Source organism: Ctenopharyngodon idella, chromosome 13, assembly GCF_019924925.1.
Source record: "Ctenopharyngodon idella isolate HZGC_01 chromosome 13, HZGC01, whole genome shotgun sequence".
NCBI lineage: Eukaryota > Metazoa > Chordata > Actinopteri > Cypriniformes > Xenocyprididae > Ctenopharyngodon > Ctenopharyngodon idella.
In genome coordinates, this window is record NC_067232.1 from 11,195,001 (window position 1) to 11,218,052 (window position 23,052).

The 23,052-nt window shown below is 36.7% G+C and overlaps 1 protein-coding gene across 5 annotated transcripts in view; it reads right to left on the reverse strand.

The window, feature by feature from the left end:
• Positions 1-23,052, reverse strand: part of smap1 (small ArfGAP 1) — a 119,710-nt gene that overhangs the window by 59,629 nt on the left and 37,029 nt on the right. The window contains exons 4-6 of one of the 5 annotated variants that reach the window (XM_051915932.1): positions 20,411-20,486; positions 12,273-12,344; positions 8,397-8,474 (exon numbers count right to left, since the gene is read on the reverse strand). In XM_051915932.1, the coding sequence (XP_051771892.1) occupies positions 8,397-8,474; positions 12,273-12,344; positions 20,411-20,486 (226 nt within the window). Of the gene's footprint in view, positions 1-8,396; positions 8,478-12,272; positions 12,345-20,410; positions 20,487-23,052 lie in introns of all 5 variants that reach the window. The other 4 variants (XM_051915931.1, XM_051915935.1, XM_051915933.1 and 1 more) reach the window with 4 other exon arrangements.

The following is a 23,052-nucleotide window of genomic DNA, read 5'->3' on the forward strand; positions in this document are numbered from 1 at the left end:
TCATTGTAGAAGGTTGTATTATCAGGTCAGGTTATTGGGTTCTCAACCTGAGAAAATTGTCCTCTATATTAGGCATCTATATTGTTTTCACATTTAAAGAGCCATTTATACTGTGAGAAAAATGTTAAACATGATATTATAGAGACAGCATGTTGTTTGCAAAATTAAATTTATTAACTTAGTAAATTTATTTAGTAGAGTAACTTAAGTGTTAACTTATACTAACTTGCTAGCAACTTATTTTGACTTTAGTACAATGACAAAATGTACATTTTACTATTAAAAACTACGACTGTCAAAATAAAATAATTGATTAATCTCATGATTTCTGACAAGTATTTGCAGTAGAATAAAAATGTGAGGAAAAAAAACAACAAAAAAAAACAAGATATTAAAAATATTAAAAAGCCAATTAAATAAATAACACAGACATCCTACTAACCCTTTGTAAAACTCAGGCCTATGGTACTGATTTAGTATTGATACAGTATGAACCTCTGGTACCTAGGTTTCAAAGTCATAAAGTTCATCTCAATCCAGTCTGACAGCAGACAGATGGACATCCACTACAGACAACTGAATGTAGTTTGTTCTACATCAGTACACTGGTTTTGTGTGTGTGGAGGTGCACACATGAGCTGTCACGTACAGCCACAGGCACCAGCCCCAAAGGCACAAAGGTGCTGAACTACCCTGTCAGGATCTCTCCCTCCATTCCTTCAACTTTCACACTTTTCCCTTCATCTCATCCCTCTCCCTCCGGGAACGTCGTGAGACTGCTCTAGAACAGGAGGTGCTCCTGCAGTGCTAACTCAGTCTCTTTTAATGCTTAGTCGTCTTCCAGGAGTTACAAAGACTGTGAATATTCTTGACTCAGTGGAGCAGAAAGCAGAGTGATTGCAGCTGGACTTTTCAAAAGGCCAATGCATTTTTCAATCTTCTCCACTGTGACCCACACTTCAAACAACATACAACCACACATAGTTGAGACAGATGGCAAGAACGTAGGACAGTGGACTAGTGGGTTGTGAGCCAAAAAACAAGTTGCAGATTGGTTCTAAATCATGCAAATAACAAAATGCAACTAATCATATAATGGTGCACAACTAGGACAGCAAAATAAACAACATTTTAAAAAGAGAGAAAACATTTGCCATATCCATTTTAGCTGACTTCAAAGGCTATGCATCCAACCAAACTCTACAGTATTTTGGTGCAAATTATCTGTCACTTTGTAATACGGCAAATAATCATACAATGAACTGCCCAGTTTTGTGAGTGTGTGTGTGTGTGTGTTAGACTGATGGGAAAACATACTTCTACTTCTACATTACATTTACACAATGGTCAATTATGACACTCATATTTCTGACTCTAAATTCAGATTTGATCAGGCGCATTCAAAGACACAGTAACTTAGCGATAAACACACCTGTGAACATATTCTACATTAATGTGCGGTTGCAATACGTTGCTTGGCAAACATTAAAACAGCTTACAGTTAGTGTAATAAACCATGTTAATTGGTGGAAGAATTGTTCACTTTGATTATGACCAATAATATATTAAATCATTTCTTGATCATGTATTACTACAGTTGGTGCCAATTCACAAAATCTAAAGAGTGCAACCGTATCTGCCCAATTTTTTTAGAGGCCTTGGTTTTCCATTAATTTTTCCCCATAGGGATTGTTAGAGTTATAAGCCAGAAACCAAGCCAACCAGCTACAACGTAAATCACAACATTAAAAACTTTGATTTGAAGCAAAAAAGTATTTGAAAATCAGACAAAAAGACAAAGGTACAAGATCGAAAGTACTACAATCCAATGAAGCATTACAAATGACATAATTGAATCCTAATACATTACAGTTCGTCTGTCTTCAAAGGTCAATAAGTTATCAGTAAAATCAATTAATCTACAGAGTAAATAAAATGGATTTTTACTTATGGAGCCTGACTGTTGCACTCTATAAGACACTTCGCTAAAACCCTCTTGGAAAAGTTGCAACCACACCAAACGGCCTAAAACTGTTAAACTAGTGTTGTCAAAAGTACCGGTACTTCGGTACCAAGTCGGTACTGAAATTTTGAAAATGTGACGATACCCGTATTTCTGTAGTACCGGTAGTACAGAGAATCTGGGTATATTCGGTACCCACTTATAGGGATGTGGCAGTATTTACTTGAATATGACACGAGTGAAGCACAAAGCTTTGTTTACAAATGAAATAATAGGTTAGCAATTAAATGTGACATCGCAGCCATGGAAACATTTTGGTTCATGCCGAATGAGAGAGGTACGTGAGTCCATAAATGTAAGCTTTGTATTCTGTTTTGAGAATCGCAATCTGGTCACCCAGAGAATTTAACGATATTCCATTAGTTATTCCACTGAACATTGAATCTTTGTTTCTTTTCCCAAATCTTCACTCATGCAGGGATTTATAAACATTTCTTCCTTTCGTTCGCTATTAGGCCTATTATAGGCTATTTGCATTCTTTACTGTGGTAAAGTAGAAAAAACACCGTAGGACAGAAACGTTTTTGCTTGCACGTCAATTATTATTAGACTTTATAAGGCGCGTCAAGTTTATTTGTATAGCGCGTTTCACACACGCTGGTGATTTTTACTTTCGCTTTCTCTGGCAGCGCAAAATCAAACATAGCCTGAATGTCTTGCCCCTGCGGAGGATAAAACTCGCTCTTCAGACCTTTTACAACAAGTGTCAGTTGCTTGTAACATCAGGAGATAACATGAAGATATTATTAAAGAGAAATGGTCTCTTTCCTGCTCGTGTCCCACATCCCTCTGAAAGCGCAGAGCGGTAGGCTATATGACGCATCTTTGTGTGGAAATAAAAAACAAATGTTTTATTTTTTAAATAATATTTAACTTTATTATTTAGGTTACCATTATTTACTGATATTTATTTCATAGTTTTACAGGCTGTAGTGTGTCGTTTCACTGACGGAATAGCTAAAATAAAAACGCACGTCTGTTACAAAATGGATGTATGAGCATTTATTTTTTATATTTCAAAATTTATTTCATTGAGGTATATATAGCCTACACACACACAAACATACGCACACGCTCCAAATATTTATATGTATGATTACCATCATATTTAATATGTTTTTAAAATAGGCTATATAAAATAGTAAAGTAGCTCCAACAGATTTTGCTGTGGTACCGAAATTGGTACGAAGAACTGTAAAATTTTTAATGGTATTGGTACCGACTACTGGAATTTTGGTACAGAGACAACACTATATTAAACTGTGTTAAAAATACATCTTGAGACACCATGCTTTCTGTTCAATACCATTGGCCCCTAAAAAAAAAACTGAATTATAAACCTGAAATCAGCATGATTACACAGCCTTTTCTTAAGGGTGCTTTCACACTGGCAGTTTAGTTTGAAATGGGGCATAGTTCGCATGAATAATTAGTCAATTGAAAGCTGTCATGCGAACCGGATGCGCACCGGTGTACCGAACCTGAGACTAGCTGCAGGAGGTGGTCTGAGTTCAGTTACAGTGGAACTGTGGCGCGATGTGGCGTGAATGTAGAGCTGCACGATTAACCATCAAAAGATTGCGATATCGATTCAAACACCCACACAATAAATTCTTAAATTCCTAAATCGCCCGTGTCAAAATCACATCGGAACATTTAAATCTGCGTCGGCACTGCCGCTGATCCAGAGACTGCAGTTGTCATGTACAGGTATGAAACCGCTTCAGTCTTTTCAACATCACAGTATCGTTATTTCTGTGTTACAAATATTCATATCACAAGTACTGGGATAAAAGTTTATAGTTCGGATATAAACACTGATGTCTATGGAAGCGATTATAATAGAGCAAATAAACTTTTGAAAGTAACATGGTGCTTCAAATAATGATTGTATTAATTACATTGTTTACACTACTAGGTGGTGACAACTGACTGTTAAAAAATTTATTTGTTGTTGAATTATTCATTGAGATTCGTTCAAAAAATGCTGATTCATTAGTAATGAAATAAGTGAGTCATTGAATCATTCATTTAAACTGATTTTTTTTTTTTTTTTTTTTTACAAATAGTTCATTCAGATTAATTAAACATTTTAAATAGACTGAAGCAATTAACATTTTGTCAGAACCGTTAGTAAAGTACATGTTATTTTAGTTCTCTGTTCAGAATCGTGGGAGAAAGGTGATCTCTGTTTGAAACAGACAAAAAAAAAAAAAAAATTGTGATTCTCAATTTATCCAGAATCGTGCAGCTCTATGTGAATGTGAGAGCAACACGAACTCTTTGAGCACTTGTTCAGGAAGTAAACTGCACATGCATTTTAGTCGATGACAATGTCATTTGTTCAACAAAACACATGTAAGGGATGACAGTGCTGATGATTTACCTTGGATAGGAGCGAGAGTGAGCTTGCAGTGTAATCGTGAGTGCAATCAGTGTGCCAAATGAATGGCTCGTAATCCGCCGCCTCCTCAAAATTGTCCATTTGGAAGCAGCAGAAAGCTGCCTTCATAAGGGTGAGATCCAGTCAGATGAAGGAATGAGGATAAAGATTAATTTTATTCCTTAATAGCAATAAATAAGTAAAAGAATTTGGAACAATTCGAATTCTTCTTTTAATAATAAGCATAGAACATAACAGTTAAAAACCTCTTCTAATTTATCAGAGTAAAATATTCTTGCCTAAGAAGAAATAAATTTGAACAAGGGCCCTCTTGCAATGAGCGAGATTGCGAGAGAGAGGTAAGAGTAAGTAAGAGTCAGAAAGAGTCTAACTATACAGGAAACTTTGCACACTTCTTATAATCCTCTCTGATCAGATAAGCAATGGAAAGTTCCTTCTAAGAGTGCATAGGGTCCACGTGCCCTTTTGGTGCCATCTGTAAAAATAGATAGCTCTGATGGTTTTGAGACCTTTTTTTTTTTGTATCATATTGCCAGACAGTAGTGACAGAACATTTGGGTACTGTACTTCGATTCAAAGAAACTTTTATGCAGATAACCGCTAAAGTGACATACTATTTTAAACACTGTAGATGTGGCACTCAAATATATAATGTACTTAACCAAAAGTACAATAAAAAAACTATCCAGCAGTTATCAGAAAAAATTGATTACATTCAGAACATCTTCAGAACAAAGGTTAACCAAGATATCTTTTAGATATAGATTTAGAATTAAATGAAATATTAATCAATGAACATAAGAAAATGCTAGATTATATGATTAACCTTAAAGATTTTTCTTCATTTTTCTCACACCACGCACATATAGTAAACCCAAGTGTCATTCATTCTGTTGCTAATAATAGCACCAAATTAATAAAAAACACAATATATTGACCTGCTTACGGCATGCACGTTTGTGATGATGTAAGATGAGCGCAAATGCACCAGGGCGCGATTGAACACACACTAACATTTTCATTTGAAAACGCATCTTTCTCTCCATTTTTGACCTTCCATCCACACTGAGACAGCGTTTTTGTCAATAAAGACAGAGCTTTATGAAAACGCTCTCCCAAGTGGATAAAGGTAAAAATGATGTTTTTGCGTTGTAGTGTGGACTGTGAAGACGGGGGTATAAGAAAACGATGACGCATGTTTAGTCATGTGACGCATATTGTACCCATAATATCTATGGTTACACCGGCATTGTTGTGCCTGCTATTCACATTGAAGGTATTGCTAAAGATAAATGTTTCTTTGTAGAATCTTCAAATTACATTTCAACAAAGATGAAAATTTACTTTATTTTTTTATTGCGTTTAAGACCATACGATTATGAGTGCGACCTGGACGCAACAGTGAATACTGGGATATTTTGCTAATAAAGTGATTGTGCCAGAAAAATACCGTGAGAAATTTATTACGTCTGCTCTCGGTATCATCTCATGAGCTTTTAAGTTTTATGTATGCGCAGTAAGGTGATTTACGTATGTTCAGACATTTTAGTGTGGATGAGCAACTTTTGGAAAATGTTTGAAAATACTAGTGTGGACAGGGAGCTTTATGAAATGAAAACGCCATTTTCAAATGTATCCGAATTAATGTAGATGTAAACCAACGCTGTGGGGGGGCACCGGGAACAATCACGCTCGGACCGCAGCAAACGTGCCCAGGTAGAAAGCCCCCAAAGGCAACAGTTAACAAGTCATTCAGACCACCTATCATTTAGTTTTGCATATTCCTATTTTACACGCTAGTGGGTCACCACTGTATGTTCAATGTAAAATCCTGAAGCAAGTTGAGAGCCACTTGTGCAGTACAGCAGAGCATGAAGGATAAGGAGCCATACAGAGAGAGAGAGTAAGAGAATAACAGAGCGCGAGAGACACTACTGAAGAGAAAGCACAGCACTCTGCCCTCTCCCTGACTCTTTCTCCACTCTCACTCAGGGCCACCCAGTCTCGCACTCCTGCCTGTCAATCAAATACCACCATTGTGCTCTCTGACAGCTAGATGACAATAATACACATTCCCAAAAGCCACCCCCCCCCCACACACACGACTGCCATTTTCTTATGCCTTTTTTTCTCTGCGTTTGTTTTCTGCGTTATAATCCCAGATGACCCCAAGCTGCGCTTCAGGGGAGGGGAAGGTGTGTGTGTGACTGCGAGTGGTTATGAAGTGTAGCCCAAAGGGAAAAAAGGTGCCTGGACTGAGAGGATCGTTACACAAGTACAAATGTAAGATGCCTGTTCTCTCTTTTTTTGTGTGTATGCTGCAGAGTTGTGAATGTGTGGTGTCGACTAGACACAAAATTTAAATTATTGCTGCTGTGGCTATTTCAGCACATCTAAGAATTGTTTGCTTGTTTGCTCAACATCTCTGCAGTACAGAGAGATGAAGTCAAGCCTGCAATATCTGTTACTCTACGTGTCCACAGGCGCGGAAGAAACTCGCTCGATACCACTCAAAGCACTAGAGATCAGACACTCAGGAAGTTTTTCTGTAAAATGAACCGCAGTGTGGTTGTTTCCGTATGGTCAAATGCGTTCAATACATGTTCAACGAAGTCATCATATAAATATACGAAAGACTACAGCTTGAAAAATGCAAACTTTGTATCTGAATGCCAAAAGTGTACATATGGTAGCAATTTAATACACTTTTTGATCTATCTATCTATCTATCTATCTATCTATCATCTATCATCTATCTATCTATCTATCTGTCTATCCATCCATCCATCCATTCATCCAACCACACAATACTGTTCAAAAGTTTGGAGGTGAATAAGATTTTTTTGTTTAAGAAATTAATAAAGCAAGGACACATTAAATTATGAAAATTAATTTTTGAACTTTATATCACCGTTTCCACAAAATATTAAGCAGCAGATTGGTTTTTAACATTGATAATAATAAGCAACGTTTCTTTAGCACCAAATCAGCATATTAAAATGATTTCTGAAGGATCATGTGACACTGAAGACTGGAGTAATGATGGAATAATTCAGCTTTGCTATCACAGAAATAAATTAAACTTTAAATTATATTAAAATAAAAAGGTTATTTTAAATTGTACTAATATTCCACAATATTACTGTTTTACTGCATTTTTGATAAAAATACATATTTTTTATTTACTTCACCACAAAATTATATGCTGAATTAAATTTTTGTGATCCATCTCATGATTTCCAACCAGTCTTTACAAAGCAGAGTCAAATGGTAAAAAGGTCAAATTTAGTAAATGTTAACTTTTTTTTTTTTTTTCCTCTCTGACATTTCCTACAAAAGCCCTGGGATCTATTTAGTATCAGTGTAACAATTTAACACGCTTTTGTCAACTCAACCCCATTCTAGCCACAAAGACAACATGTAAATTGAATTTGAAATTTGAATAAATAAGCACTGAATCCCCCAGAAACATCATGGTCTGCATCACTTTATTCGCATTAAGTTTCTCTGCTATTTCACATACTCACCACCTTAAATCCACAATCCCCCACATGAGGTTTTAACTAAAATGAACCCAGAGATTCCAGTGAACTAATTTCCTGCAAAGACGCATATGAATATGCAAGACAAATTAAACTCCAGTGCCCAGAGTGTTTGATCTCACAAGAGAGTCGGGACTGTGATCTTCCTTATGGTCACTGAACACTGTCCTACTCATGTGCGATTCTCAAAAACTCAGATTTGCCAAAAATGCGAGCATTGGAAATCAAGAAAAACATCAAATTCAAATTCAAAAGTCAAATCATTCATATTTGTAAAACCTTTCCCCACTGGGATCATATTTAAGAAGCCCAGGATGGTCTCAAGTACCTGCTTTTCAAACAGAACGTCTTAAAATGATTCAAAAACACAGCTCTCATTAAAAAGGTACTGGCTCCAGTCTATTTGGTCAGTAATGAGGCTGATTACCTTCTCAAAAACTGCTGGCTTGTTCCCTTTATCTGTGTCCTTTTCCCTCTTCTTCTCCTCCTTTTTCTTCTCTCTCTCCTTCTGTGTCAGAATGAGGAACAGAAAATATAATGTGTCAGGATAAACTGTACTCAGAGACGGGACACAGACACACAAACACATCACGCATACACACAAGAAATTGAACATGGAAAAAACGTTGAGTCAGCTACAAGCCTGAGGTGACTTCAGGGCACAAGGCTTACAGTTTTGCCTTGAGGCCTGTACTTTAACAGCTTAAATATGGCACACACACATGCAATATATCAAGGTTTCTTATCACATTCTTAGGTTTTCTATGGGCACATCACAGATCATTTTGTCATAAAGATGACCTTCACAGTGTAATTTTCACCACATCTCAATTATGCATTGTTTTTGATAACATTTTTGTGGTAGAAATGACTAGGGCTGCTTGATTATGACAAAAATCACAATCACGATTATTTTGGTTAATAATAGGGGCTTTCGCACAGGGTAGTTCTAGGAACTTAATTCTAGGAAGTAGCCACCAGGGTAGTTCCCCGAGAACTAATAGCTCCCCATAGGGTTGTTTTCCTTGTTGCATTCACACCGCCAGTAGGAACTCTGAAGTGATGTAAACCGCACTTGTTGTTGTGACTTTTATTTTGACGGCGCTGAGAACGCCAGAGCCTGAGCACACAGCACTCATATTCTTCATTAGCTTATGATATGTTTAACAGTCCTGTCTAATACATTATTAGATAGAACTGTTATACAAAGAAAGAAGACAGTAAAAAGTATTTCCGTTTCCCATGTGGCTGATGCCCAGTGTCGCTAGCTGAGAGGAAGTACATAATCATGTTTTGCTTGGTCCAAAGTTGTGTTGGATTTACTCCTTAGTGTTGAGAGGGTCCATCTATCACTGCTTTCCATGTCCGTAGAGTCAGTTTATGGAGCAAATATATAGCCTATAATCTGTGTGTGTACATTGCTTTTTTAAAAATGGGGGGTGCTGGTATTTTGTGTGTGTTCGGCCAATCAGCATACACTTATGTCACTGGTAGTTCCTATTGTGCTGGGTTAGACCCTGCTCTGAAGTAGCAGCTAATTTAGTGTGGGCCATGTGACCAAAACCTTATGAGTAATTAACAAGTTCACAATTAATCTGCATATATAATCAGAGTAAAGAGTATGTATATTTTGTGTGCTGTCCAAAGGGAGGGCTTCGAGCTCGGAATTTGGCCCAAACCCAGAGTATTCCGACTAATATCCCTGGCTGGGATAGAAACGGCTATATCAAGCAGGTAGGACACCCTTTTATTGTATTCAGACGGAATGCAATGATTGGACGAACATTTTTTAGTCCTGAGACTTAATTTCAATTATTGACACAGCCTCAGAAATGACAGTGGCAGAAATTACATTTTAAAACATTTGAAATTGAATGGGAGAATATCATATTTTGTCTTGCTAAGGCTAATATCAAAGTTAGCATTATATTCATCTTAAATACATTAAATATAATTTCACAACCTTGATTTTTTTCAAGGATCATGTTTTATCCTTTTCACTGACAGCGTTTTGTCCTTGGAAACCAAGTGCACTAACTACTAGCTAAATTGCTTGCCAAGATGGAAATGATTCCACAACTGAGGACAGTCATAATTTCGGAAAATTTATATAAATAATTTTAACATTTAATATTTAAATGATTTGTTTACTTACTTGACTTTCTTTATATTATCATAGTTTTAAACATGTTCACAAACAAAATTAAAGGGATAGTTCACCCAGAAATGAACATTCTGTCATTTACTCGCCCCCAGGAAGATATTTTGAAGAATGTCGGTAACCAAACAGTTCTTGGGCCGCATTGACTTCCATAGTATTTTTTCCCATACTATGGAAAATATCTTCATTTGTGTTCAGCAGAAGAAAGAAATTAATTCATACATGTTTGGAACAACTCATTTTTGGGTGAACTATCCTTTTAACATTACTTTTTTTTGTTTTGTTTTGTTTTTTTTAAGTTTGAGATTAAAGTGCGCTGTTTAAAACTTCCAACACTATGGCAAAGCCAAAGAAATGCATCATATAGGTTTGGCCTTGATATCGAGCTATCAGCCCTCCTTTTCTCAGCGCAAATCAATTGCTGCTGCAAAAACGCTGAGCGAGAGGCTGGTTCAGGTGTGGGAGTGAGGGATCAGAGTGGGTTTTCTGCAGTCGTGGTGCTGTGTCTGACTGGCACTATGATTACCAGCAGACGGAACAAATGAAGAACAGGCCTAGAGGAGAGGTGCGGATTGGCCGTTTGGAGCTCTTTATGGGCACATTGATTATTCTATTTCCCCTCTGCATGCTGCCAGAGCTGCACTATCGATCCCTTTCCACAGCAGAGCATAGAGGCATCTGACTCCACACACACTCAAATACAACCACAGCAGTTTTTAACAATGGATGTGAACCTGTCAGTGTGATTTCTATAGGTTCTTTCTCCTTCACCTTTGTTTGGTTTAAATGAATGTTCTTACAGGCTGTTATATAATCTGTTGCTAAAACTGTCAATAGTCAGACGGTTCTGGTTGTTGCAATTACATCCGCTTTACACGCTCCATTTTACAAATAGATTATGTATTGGGAATTGTGGCTACAAGAAATTAAACAGCATATTTGATTTTATTATTTGTTCTTAGATATTATCATATTACTTATTATTACTTATACAATAATGACAATAATAATTATTTTATTACAATTGTTGTTGTAGTTTATATATAATATACAGTCAAACCAAAATTTATTCAGACACCTTGAACATTTCATTCAATAATACAGTTTATTCACTATAGTTTAAAAAAATGGTAATAAAATATGAAAAGATCTCAGAGTTAAACTGTGTCAGAAAAAAAATCATCTTAATTATGTCAGATAACACTTAAACAAAACATGGTCAGGTCAAAGTGTCTGAATAATTTTTGGTTCCAAATTTTTTATCAATTTTACTGGTAGTCCACTGTATGAAGAATTTTTGGGTATAATGTGTCACAGTTTACTTTATTTTGCTATCCTCACTTACATAAATGAACTATAGTGTCCTGCACCCACTAGTAATAATATATCAAAAATATCAAACATGTGTGAATAATTTTTGGTTTGACTGTATTTATTATAATAATAATAATAATAATAATAATAATAATAATAATAATAATGGCCACCAACATGTTTTGGTGTTTCTATGCTGTTGCCCCCACTAAACTATCTTAACCAAACATGCTGATTGTCCAACTTGACCAGCTAAGATGTGCTAGTTTAGCACTAACCAGCATAAACCAAGCTTCAATCGCATGGACATGGAGATTGTGTAACATATCATAGAATATTGACTGAATGATTGATTAACAGCACAAAAAGGGATGTCCCAATTCGCATACTACTTTGTTGGTGATGTGAAAGTGCATTCAGAGTATATAGCAAGACAGTTTTGAAAGAGGTCATCCTTTTTTAATAACCAATAGCGTCTTAGTGCAACATCAATATTTTTAGTTTGTTTTCTTCCAGGTAAAAGCTAAATGTGTCAAGTTAGTGAATATAGGTGGCTTCAAAGCTAAAAGACAGGGACTAAAGACCACAAAACTTTGTTTTTAGGTTTTATGGAAGTATATTTTAAAAATGTAGCAGAAACAGTACAAAATGAGGGCATGTTTGGCATATTTTCAACATAATATCATTTGGAATGCAACAATTCTAAACTTGCAAACTATTTAGGATGGAAAGCATGCGAATTGGGATGCAGCCAGAATGCACAGCACAAGCACAGCACCAAGATCAGTGATCCGCACAGGACAGAGAAGAAGCACATTGCTACAGTACCTCCAGTTTGCTTTTCTCAGCCGCTTGCGAAGGAGGAGACGATACTGAGGGCAAAGCAGCATCAGAGGACTTCTGCAGGAGCAGAGGAGAAAGAAAGAGCACGAGAGGGTAAAAGAGAGCAATTGAAAGAGAATGAGAGAGAGTGATAAAGAAGGGATGTGGAATAAAAAGAGCGGAAGGAGAAAAATCAGAATTAATAGGCTGCAGCAATCACTATACAGTGAATAATTATTCAGCCTGTGGGAGACTGGGAAAAGCAAAATTTATATACTGATACACTCACACACACACACTTTAACACTGCCAAAACATAACTATTCAGTAGCATTTCTGTCAAGTAAAAATATTTAAACATCGTTAAAGCAACAAAGTCACTCGTAAAGCAAAATTGCTTAAGATATTAAGACTTGTTTTCAGAGAACATATCTTGACAATTAAGTTTTTGTTTCCCCATTGGCATCATTTTCTCATGAAAACCTCAATAAGATTTATGCTTAAAAAGCAAAAAAAAAAAAACTATTTGCCAAAGGGATAAGAACTTAGTTTAAGATATATTTTTGAAAATAACTTATGCAGTTTTATTTCTCAAGTGAATTTATCTTATTTTAAGGATGTTTAGATATTTTAACTGGAAAACAAGACAAAACTTTTGCACTTTAACAGATTGCACAAATATACAAATCAGAAAGAGGAAGCACGTATCTTAATCTAGTTGCACTATCAGCAGTTACATCGATCATCAAGGACACATTTGGTGGGTAAAAATAGCCCAGACTTTTCCAGATGTTCCAGAAGACTCCATAAATGTAAGAAATGAGACCATCTGCCGAATCTGCAGTCAGTCTGTCAATCTGCATGGCCAAGACTGCCTCAAATCAATAGAATTAACTCACAATTGTAACCAGTGCAAATAACTGCATCAATCAGACCATGATGTTTGAACAGCCTGCTCATATACGTTTACATATACGTATATATCAAAAGCTCAGCCAAGTTCAATAATATGGATTTCTATTTCAGTTTCATTAAGAATTGTGTTGTCCGGGGTAGATGGGCATCATTTGTGATATGACAAAACAATACCCAAAGTGGTTCAATTACTGCTTGTATTATAGAACTCCATGACTATACATATTTCTATTTTATTTTGAAAATAACTGCCAGAGCAATTTGAACAGGGATATGAAACGCATTTAAAATCTCATATTGACGCTGTTTATATATCAAAGCAAAAATAATAAAAAAGGCATAGCAGCTGATGTTCAACAAGGTGAGTAAGAACTGCAAGCTAGCAAGTGATGCCTTTTGACTCATAAATAAGACTTGTCTGACTCATCTTTAGCGTTATATCGATTGCAATAACAGGTGTGTATTCCTGAAGTCTGAATACTGAAGGCTGAAAATACAGTTTCTCTCTAATTATGCACAAACTTCTTATGAATAATGTTGTGTGGAATACCAAAAGTCTGTATTGGTTGAGAAACAAAACTCTATATGTGCTCTCAACATGAACATTAATCCCTCTGATTATGAACTTGCACGTGTACGTTACGTAGACTCATCAACAAATATGTATATATACAGGTTTTAGATACCTGCCAAAAATTAAAAACCTCTTTCACCAATAATGTGAAGTCAATCACCCTTGTATTCATGTTTTCTTAATACAAAGCCCCAAAAAGTGCTTTTCCGGTAATTCAAGATCACCTGTTATAATATCTACCAAGCATCGAATGATACCAGTCAATCTCTTGAGACACACTTTTGTTTGACTGTGCTCTTTCAAGCGCTCAGGGTAGTTTGTTTAGGGTAGTTGTTTTCATTGTCTCGGGGGCAGATAAAAGGCCCTGCCCCTTAACAGAGTCCCACAAAGCCTCTTTTTCTTGGGGGAAAAAGAGAGACGGGGAGGAGGCGGGGCATGGTTGGGTCAGGGTCAAGGTTCTTACTCCATTTCTACATCAACTAAGTGACTGCACAATCCCTATTAGACAGAGGGAGAAAAAAGGAAGAAGGTGAAGTGAAAGAGAGTAGTGGTAGGAAGTCTGATTCTTTCCGCAAACTGGTTCTTCGCTTCAATGTACAGGTTCAAAAAACCGAATCACTGATTTGTTTCCGTAATCATGCAATGATGTCACACAATAATTAAAGCACCCAACAATGATGTGAAACGTGGATGTTTTACATGTCTAAAGTACATAAAGTGAATAAACTAGTCTTACCTCACCCTTTTACATGAAGCTTTAGAAACCATTAAAAAAGAAAACCTTCTATTTCTCCCCCTCATTCTAGTCAACTGCTCGGTTTATACGTACTCATATGAGAAGCTCATCAGTTCTTCGTAGACTGTTTCCTCAGTTCAGTGTACCGGTGACTCGAGAACTGTTGTAACCATAAACCAAGTCTTGGGAACGGCTGTTGACTCCAGAAGAACTACTACCATCGGATCACTGTTATATTTCCAATACGTTTAAGACATCATAGCAAAAGACATCAGAAACATATATTTTGCTCCCATTATGAAACCCCTCGGCCAACAGTTCTCAGCAAGTGGGATAGGTCCGAAAGACTGTTCTTGGTTCAGTGTACTAAATGAAGTGCATCATAGGATCATATACTCCTGGATATTTGGCTCAGTTTGAGTCGGAGTGACTTGCAAGCACGCCCAAAAGTGAGTTTTGACTGAGTAGCCTGCAGATCTGTTCTGACTCAAACCGCGAACAGTTTCAGATGGTTTAGCTCAGTTTGGTTAATCCAGTTAACTTAAAAGAACCGGTTCAAAATAACGATTCGTGTGCGAACTGGACATCACTAATATGCAGGAATAGAGTAAAACACAGCATGGGTGAGCAAGTTGAACAAATAAACCAGTTCAAAGTTAAACTCAACCAACAGCATATCAGGCATAATGTTGGTTACAAAAATTAATTTTGACTTGTCCTTCCTTAACCTTGGCATTTTATTATTATTTTTTTTTTACATTGGAAATGTTTTTGTAAAGTAAGTATTTTTATGAGAAAACACTGAAAATGAATGCCAGAAGATATGTTTTTTATTTATTGGCAAGTTATCCATAGGATTAATCACCTAATCAGAAAATAATTGATAGATTTACTGGGGGTGGGGGTAATGGAGATCTACTAAAGAGAAAGAAAATATAATAGATTAATCGACAGGGAAAAAAATAATTGTTAGTAGCATCCAGATGGTTTCAAAGCTAACATACCGAGACTAAAGCCCACAAAACTCCAATTTTGATTTCATTAGGTCTGTAAAATGTTATTAAATCACTTTTAGGTTTTATGGATGCACAATTCAAACATATAGCAGAAATGGTATTTGTGTACCAATTTTTGTGTCAAGTATGGCTTGTTTTCAACAATATAATTTGGAATGCAATCATTTTAATGCAGCACGAGTTAAAGGAACATACAGGGTTTAATGCAAGTTAAGCTCAACAGGCAGCATTTGTGGCATAATGTTGATTACAAAAATTAATTTGGACTTGTCCTAAAAAAAAAAAAACTGGGTTACAGTGAGGCACTTGCAATGGAAGTGAAGAATGGAAGCCACTCTGTAAATGTTAGTCAGTTTTTAAAAGTATATCCACATGATTTAAACAATGTGTCAACATGATCTTGGTGTTAAAATTGTTTACTAGACATTACATCCAATTTTATGGCTTGCCATGACAACGTTAAACCATAAACTTGAGAATGATTATAAAAGTGATGATTTAAACTACTTTACATCTGAAATAATACATTTTAATACAAAAATTAATGCAAGCTTCACATTTCTGCCATAACAGCATCTAAAACTGGCCCCACTGTAGGTGCTTCACAGTAACCTCATTTTTTATTTTTATGGTATTGCCACAAATGTTGTCAGTTGAGCTTAACTTGTAATAAACCTGGAATATTCCTTTGAAGCAAGTGACGGTGGCAAGGGAGTTTTCAGGAAGTGGAAGGGACAAGACGATGGATGACTTTCCCTTTGTCCCAGTATGGAAGTAGTGCTGTCAGCAGCAAGCGTCCACAGAGCCCAAGCTGAACAAGTAGGTCCATTACAGCTCAAGTTAGCACAGAACAGTCCAGACCGGTTCATTACCTGCTGATGGATCCCCCTCATAATCTGCTTTTATTGGGTTAGCATCACCACTATGCTCCACAGCAGCATGGGCACATATTCATTAGAGAGCCATTAAATAATACCACACAATACTCCTCCTCTTTCCCCCCAATCCCTTTAATACCAGCGTGCCCGTCTGGGGAAATAAGTCCAGAACGAGAAGCAGGAGGAGATGAAGAGAGGCGGTCAATAAGCAGAGACAGCAATCAGCCTGGAGTGTGAAGGGAGAACCGATCTCCAACTTAATGCAGCCGAAGGCGTGAAGACTCCCCATCCTCTCAAAGTAGTAACAGCATCAGTCTGAGGTCCAAAAGGTCTCCGGCTTTCTAGCTGAGGAGTAATAGAAGGAGCGAACAGCTAAATGCCCCATAATGCAGTGCAAATGGCCAAGCAGGCCAGGTCACTTGGGGCTGAATGAGGCTTAGATGACTGCAATGAGAAAAGAGACAGTGGAGAAGCATGAGAATTGTCCAATCGCTGGATGCGGAAGGCTGAAGCTATTATTAGTTACGCTCCGATATCTCATTCACACATTCACACTCACACAGACAGTTCTGTGGTGTAGAGAAACTGACAGTTTTCCAAAAAAAAAAAAAAAATCAAGTTACATTTACCATAGCAGAGCCTGTGATGTTCATATTCCCGTCGTCTTTTATATATTCTGTTCTTGATATTAAAAACGGCCCACTGAGAATCTTCATTTTGCGCATTTTCCATGGTTCGGAAACACTTTGATCAAAATAATGAAAAAAGCATGCAAAAAAAAAACATGTTTTGAAAACATCAAAACAAAACAAGGAAGTGCAGGACGCTTAATATCCTGGGACATTTATTTTCTGAGGTTCCGCTTCGCTGTTGGCTTCACACACACAATCATTTAAATGGTGCGAATCAGCAGGGAGGGAACATGACTTCAGCACGCTGACTGGCGATAAGGCTTTCAATAAGACACATTTATTCCCCATCTACTGCCACAGAAGAACACACAGAACTTTCATTACTGCCACGAGACAGGAAGACAAGGAGAAGGAAAGAGAGGGATGGTCTGTTAGACTCTCTTGAGCTTGTTTTAGTAATTGAAGCAAGGAAAGGCTGCAATATTGCATTTCTCTCCGCCTGGGCTGGAAGCAGGCAACTATTGATTTCTTTTCTCTTTTTTTTTTTTGGCCCAGCTGCTCATCAGATGCCTCTATCTCAGGCTTAGAGTTGGCATCACATGATGAGAGTTAAAAGACATCACTGGGGCAAGTTGTAATCAAACCCAGCACCACACCCTGGGTTTGGAATGAAATAAAGGTGAGTAAATAAATACAGAAACTTAAGTTTTGTTAAATAGTGTTGCTCAAACGTTTACCTTCCAGTCTAGGTGGATTAAATAGTGACAGGTAAATAACATACACAATTCGGAATGGCTTCAGTTACACCCTCTTGTCAAAGCCGCAACTTTTAAACCAGGATTCTGATGAGGTAAACTGAATTAGTACACTATTGTGTAAGCCGTTCTCCACTACAGGACTCTTTCAATAGACAGTTTTCAATGGGATAACTGCATTCCTACGTCAACATTTTTAGGGGGGAATTAAAATAAGGATCTTCTGCATTAGCAAGGACAAACAAAGATGCATAAAAGGAGGTCATTAAATAATAAAGACAACGTACACATTGTTTGTACACAATCTACAAATGCTAACAGCAGGGCTACAATTCATTTATGTATTTAGTTTAAAACGGTGGCTCGGGATGCAGAAAAATGTCTGTTACAATAAGGTAATGGAAGAAGGATAAATAAATACTATATTAAATACAAATAAAATGAATCACATAAAAGACAAAAACATAAAACTTTTTTATCTTTGTTGTTGACATCAAAAGCTAAGCATCCAATCAGATGACGGTATTTCAGAGCAAAATTTGTCATTTGGTTAAACCTGAACAAATGAGGTAGATGGTAAGAAAGAAGTTCACTGACATTCCCTCGTCCTCAAAAAACCATGTGTAAATTATGCATGGAAAAGAAAAATATGATGTTTCAAATGAATAAATTTGCATATTGTTGAGGTTGTACTGTTCCTTATAATAATAAATGTCAATGTTTGAGTTTCTGCAGTTTACTTTTATACAGTAAAATATTTTGTACCGTTTACCACGTGATGTACACTGTAAAAAAAAATTAGGCTCCTGAAGCAAAATCAGTGTTATTTTAGGTTTACTTATTTAGTATTTAATATTTTGAATTAGCTTTTATTTTTATATTTTCATTTTAATTTAAGTTTTTATAATTTTCTTGCTTTTGTCATTTTTATTATTTTTTTTTTATTTCTACTTCGCAGTTTTTGCAATTGCAGTACTTCAACTTAAACTACAAAAAAAAAAAATAGAAATGTTTGAAGGCTTTTTATCTAATATTTATATTATATTTTATTTCAGCTATATTTCAATTAACAAAAAGAATTTTTAATAATTTTAGTTAATAACAACACTGACCAAAACCAGTTGTTAAACATTAATACATTTTAAACACACAAAGAGCAAAGAAGTCAGTCATAAATCATTTTCTGCTTCTGCATTCATCTCAAGTAACAGTCCCTCACTTCACTATACTGTTCTCACTCACCGTCTCATTCTTTTCACTTCTTCACGCTCTCTCTCTCATCCAGACCCTCTCCTCACACTAAGCAAAATGCCTTAAACTGATAACAAGTTGTTTTTAATAATTTATTTGCATATAAAAGCCGTTGGCAGAGTGAGTGAATAAGAACGACCTAGAATTCACAGTCTTTCTTCAGGCAGTGCTCCAACGATACACAATACGCCACTATTTTTCATTTTAGTATTGCATTTAAATTCATTTAACTGTTTTTCTTTTTTTTCCCCATCCTTTCTCTGACACAGACTGATGCTGCTTGTATACATGTCTGTTTTTTATCTCCTCAATCAGCAGCTGACCACCTTCGCATTGACCTCTGCTGAAATCTGATTGGCTGTCTGTTTCTGCAGGCAGGAGCTTTAATTGGCCGGCTCAAACAGGCCTGTCAGAGAGAAGTAGAGCTCTTCTTGGGTAGGCTTAGGTAGAAAGAGAACTGTAATTGGACAGGGCAGCCTTGCAGTGTTTGATCGAAAACCTTTCACGCGGCAACCATGTTTCAGTCTCTCCTGATCCAAAGCAATCAGAAAAGGCCAAAAGGAGGCTGTTTGTTTAGATTGCTTAAGCTCCTCAAGCATTATCATGAGGCTAAGACCTGCACGGCACGCTAAGGATGGTCAATTACTATTCTTTGTGGCGTTCTTAAAGATTTGGTCAACACAAACTAAGAACAGAGAGGAAGTCACAGACTGTAATTTAACATGAGTGAGAGTGCTTTAATTGGCTGCTAGCTCCTGTCAGTCAATTTCCAGCACGTAAAGCACAGCTGCAGCCCACCAGGCTGTGTAATGTGAATTTGAGGCTTCATTGATCAGAACAACTGGCCACCAAAGCAGGCCTTACACACATAAAATGGACGGTAAACTTCGGGTAAACACTAGAGCTGGGTATTGCTGGCTCACTATACAACGTTACGATTCAATATGCTGCAGTGCATCACAATATCAAAATCGCAACTTTGCTAAACGCATGAGAGCAAACAAATCTGCAAGATCAATACAATATTTACAATACAATATTTGTCGCACAGATTGCTTCACTTCAGTCCAGTCCATCGCCTCAGAGAACTGCCACTATTTATATTAACTGCTTATTCATTCCTTAAACTGAAAGAAGAGATATGAATTCACACATAAACTAATCAATGCAATATTGTGGAGAAAACACAATATTTTAATATATGATTGATTGTATTGCCACAGACCTAGTACAAACCAGTTTAAAGGTGACATAACTTTGCTGAGGATTTATAAATAATGTGGTCATGAACCTGGAAAAAAAACATTGCAGTGCAGCACGCACGCACACACACACAAACACAATAATGCTTGATAGCCACAGTGGATGAGTGCATGTTTGTACTCACAATGGCTCCATTGACAGCATTTTTATCGTAGTACTTCTTCCTCTCGTACTTGTCCCTGATGAAGAACTCCACAGCTCTGAAACATTGCTAAGGAAAATTCAAGCTTTATAATAAACACAAATCATTTCAAACATCACAGCATTTAAACAAGCCTGGCTTGTATTTACTCTGTAACCTAAGAGGAGGTTGTAACAGACATCAAGAAACATGATGCTAACTAGCTTAATGTTGAAGACCCCATGAATTGGTTTGGATCACATTTTTCTTTTGATTGAAGTTTGATTGGATATACTTCAATGTACCTCATATTTATATGTCCTCAAAGTAAACAAACAGACTGAAAGCCACAAAACTTCCTTTTTTATTTCATTTCAGTCTTATTGTTTTTACATTTGATTCAAGGACCAGTTTGAAGCTTTTCTTTTCTTTTTTTTTTTTTCTTTTTTTTTTTGGTGTGGCAAATCTCACTTTGGCTAGAAAGCTTTAATTGGCATCTTGCTCAGCAACAATGTAACTCCTGCAGTAAAGAAGCCGACCTTCTCAGACTGGCTGTTATCTCTCCTCATTATTAAAGGGGACCTATTATGCAAATAAATGTGTGTTGGCAGTGTGTGTACACAACCACCCTACAATGATAAAAATCCAACCACTCCTTTTTTTTAATCCCCATAAATCATAAGCAGTGTCTCAGAACAAGCCGTTTCCAGATCCCTGACAGTGTGACGTCACATTAGACACAGGCCCCACCCATGAATGTTGACAGACACTGCCGTTTTAACATAGAACCGCCCTGAGCGAGTTCACAGCGAGTTGTACAGTCCGCCATTGCTGCACTGGCGTCCCAAGCATTTTAGGTATTCTGTAGCTGGATGGATTAATCCACATAGTTCTCTCCATTTACTCCCTAAATCTGAGCCGCTGAAGACGAGGTGGATTAATTTGGTTTTCGAAGAAAATGCTCCCTCAACTCTACCAAAATTCGTTTATGTCTGTGTGAATTATTTCACTGTCAATATAAAGGGACAATACAAAACAGTTTGTGCTAAAAATTTGTTACTCAAGTATAGTACAAACTGTTCGTGATCCAGCTTACAGCCTCCAGAGTGATACTGGATACGGCAGTAATGAAGGTGAGGGCACTTTATTACAGTTCATCGGAGTTGATTTACGGATATAAAGTTTACCAGTTTATTAGGCACAACCCGAAAAGGCATAGGGTCGAGAGAGAGTTTATGGAAAATATTTATTTTAAGTTTTATTAAGCTCTTACAGTGATTTTCTAGAGTGAAAACAGACGCTTCATATTTTGTGTGAAGTACAATAAACGTTATAAAACTCTTCGGTAAACTGGCTTGTACCAATATAGTGGATAAAAACAAGAAGAAGACAATATAAGTTATAACCGTAATTAAACTAAACTATACCTGTTCTATCTCCATGCAACATCTATTCGCAGTTTCTGACATTATAGTGCGTCCTGACTGACTCCTGACACCGGAGAACGAGCTCTTGAAGCTCCGCCCTCTTAGGCCGAGCGCAGCAGCTCATTTGCATTTAAAGGGCACACACTGAAACGGCGCGTTTTTGCTCACCCCCAAAAAGTGGCAATTTTAACATGTTAAAACTTCACATACACACTCTGGGGACATCAGAGACTTATTTTACATCTTGTAAAAGGGGGCATAATAGGTTCCCTTTAAAAACACCAGAGAACCAACACCCCACCTGGACCACAAACTGAACACAACTCAGCAATCTGTGTCTATTTGAAAGAAAAAAAACACATAAAAAATTAAGATCAAACTAATATGGCTTTACTTCCCCAAATCCTCCCAAAGCCATTTTTTTCTCTTTCTTTTCACAGCAAACACACACACAGATTGGGGCCAAAGAGAAATCAAAACGCACGTTCTCCGAATCTCACTCTTTGTTAACAGTGCGAATTTATACAGTGACAGTAAAATGCTAAGAGGACCAGTTCATGCAGCTTTATTGGATTTATGCTCTCATGAATCCCTTATCACAATACAATAATGCATCTGATGAAATATGGATCAGGGTGCAGAAGCAGGTGGCAGGAAGAGAAAGAATGTAAAAAAGAGGAAAAACAGGGGTCAGTGACAAAAGCCTTGTAGCATCCTTAGTAGAAAAGATCAGCAGATGTCAAACTGGTGGTCCAGGAAGAATTTTAAGTGGTACTCTGAGTGACCAATATAATAAAAAAATAAATAAATAAATAAAACTTTCAAAAGTTTCCAAGGTCGGAAAGTTTATAATGCTCCCCAAAACAGCATTGAAAAAAAACAGTAAAAACAGTAATATTGTTAAAAAAAAAAAATCAAAAAAAAAAATCTGTGAAATATTATGGCAATTATGCTGAATTTTCAGCATCATTACTCCAGTGTCACATGATCCTACAAAAATCATTCTATGCTGATTTGGTGTTGACCCCAAACTGCTGATCATACTGAAGCCAAACTTTTGAACAGTAGTTTAATTATAACGGTCAAAAGCACCTACACTGAATTAGCCATCTGATTAATTAACACATAACATTTTAATTAACACATGACATTATATGTAATGTCAATAGATTAAAATGTTTAATCGCATTTGATTGCACACTTTTTGTAAAATTAAGC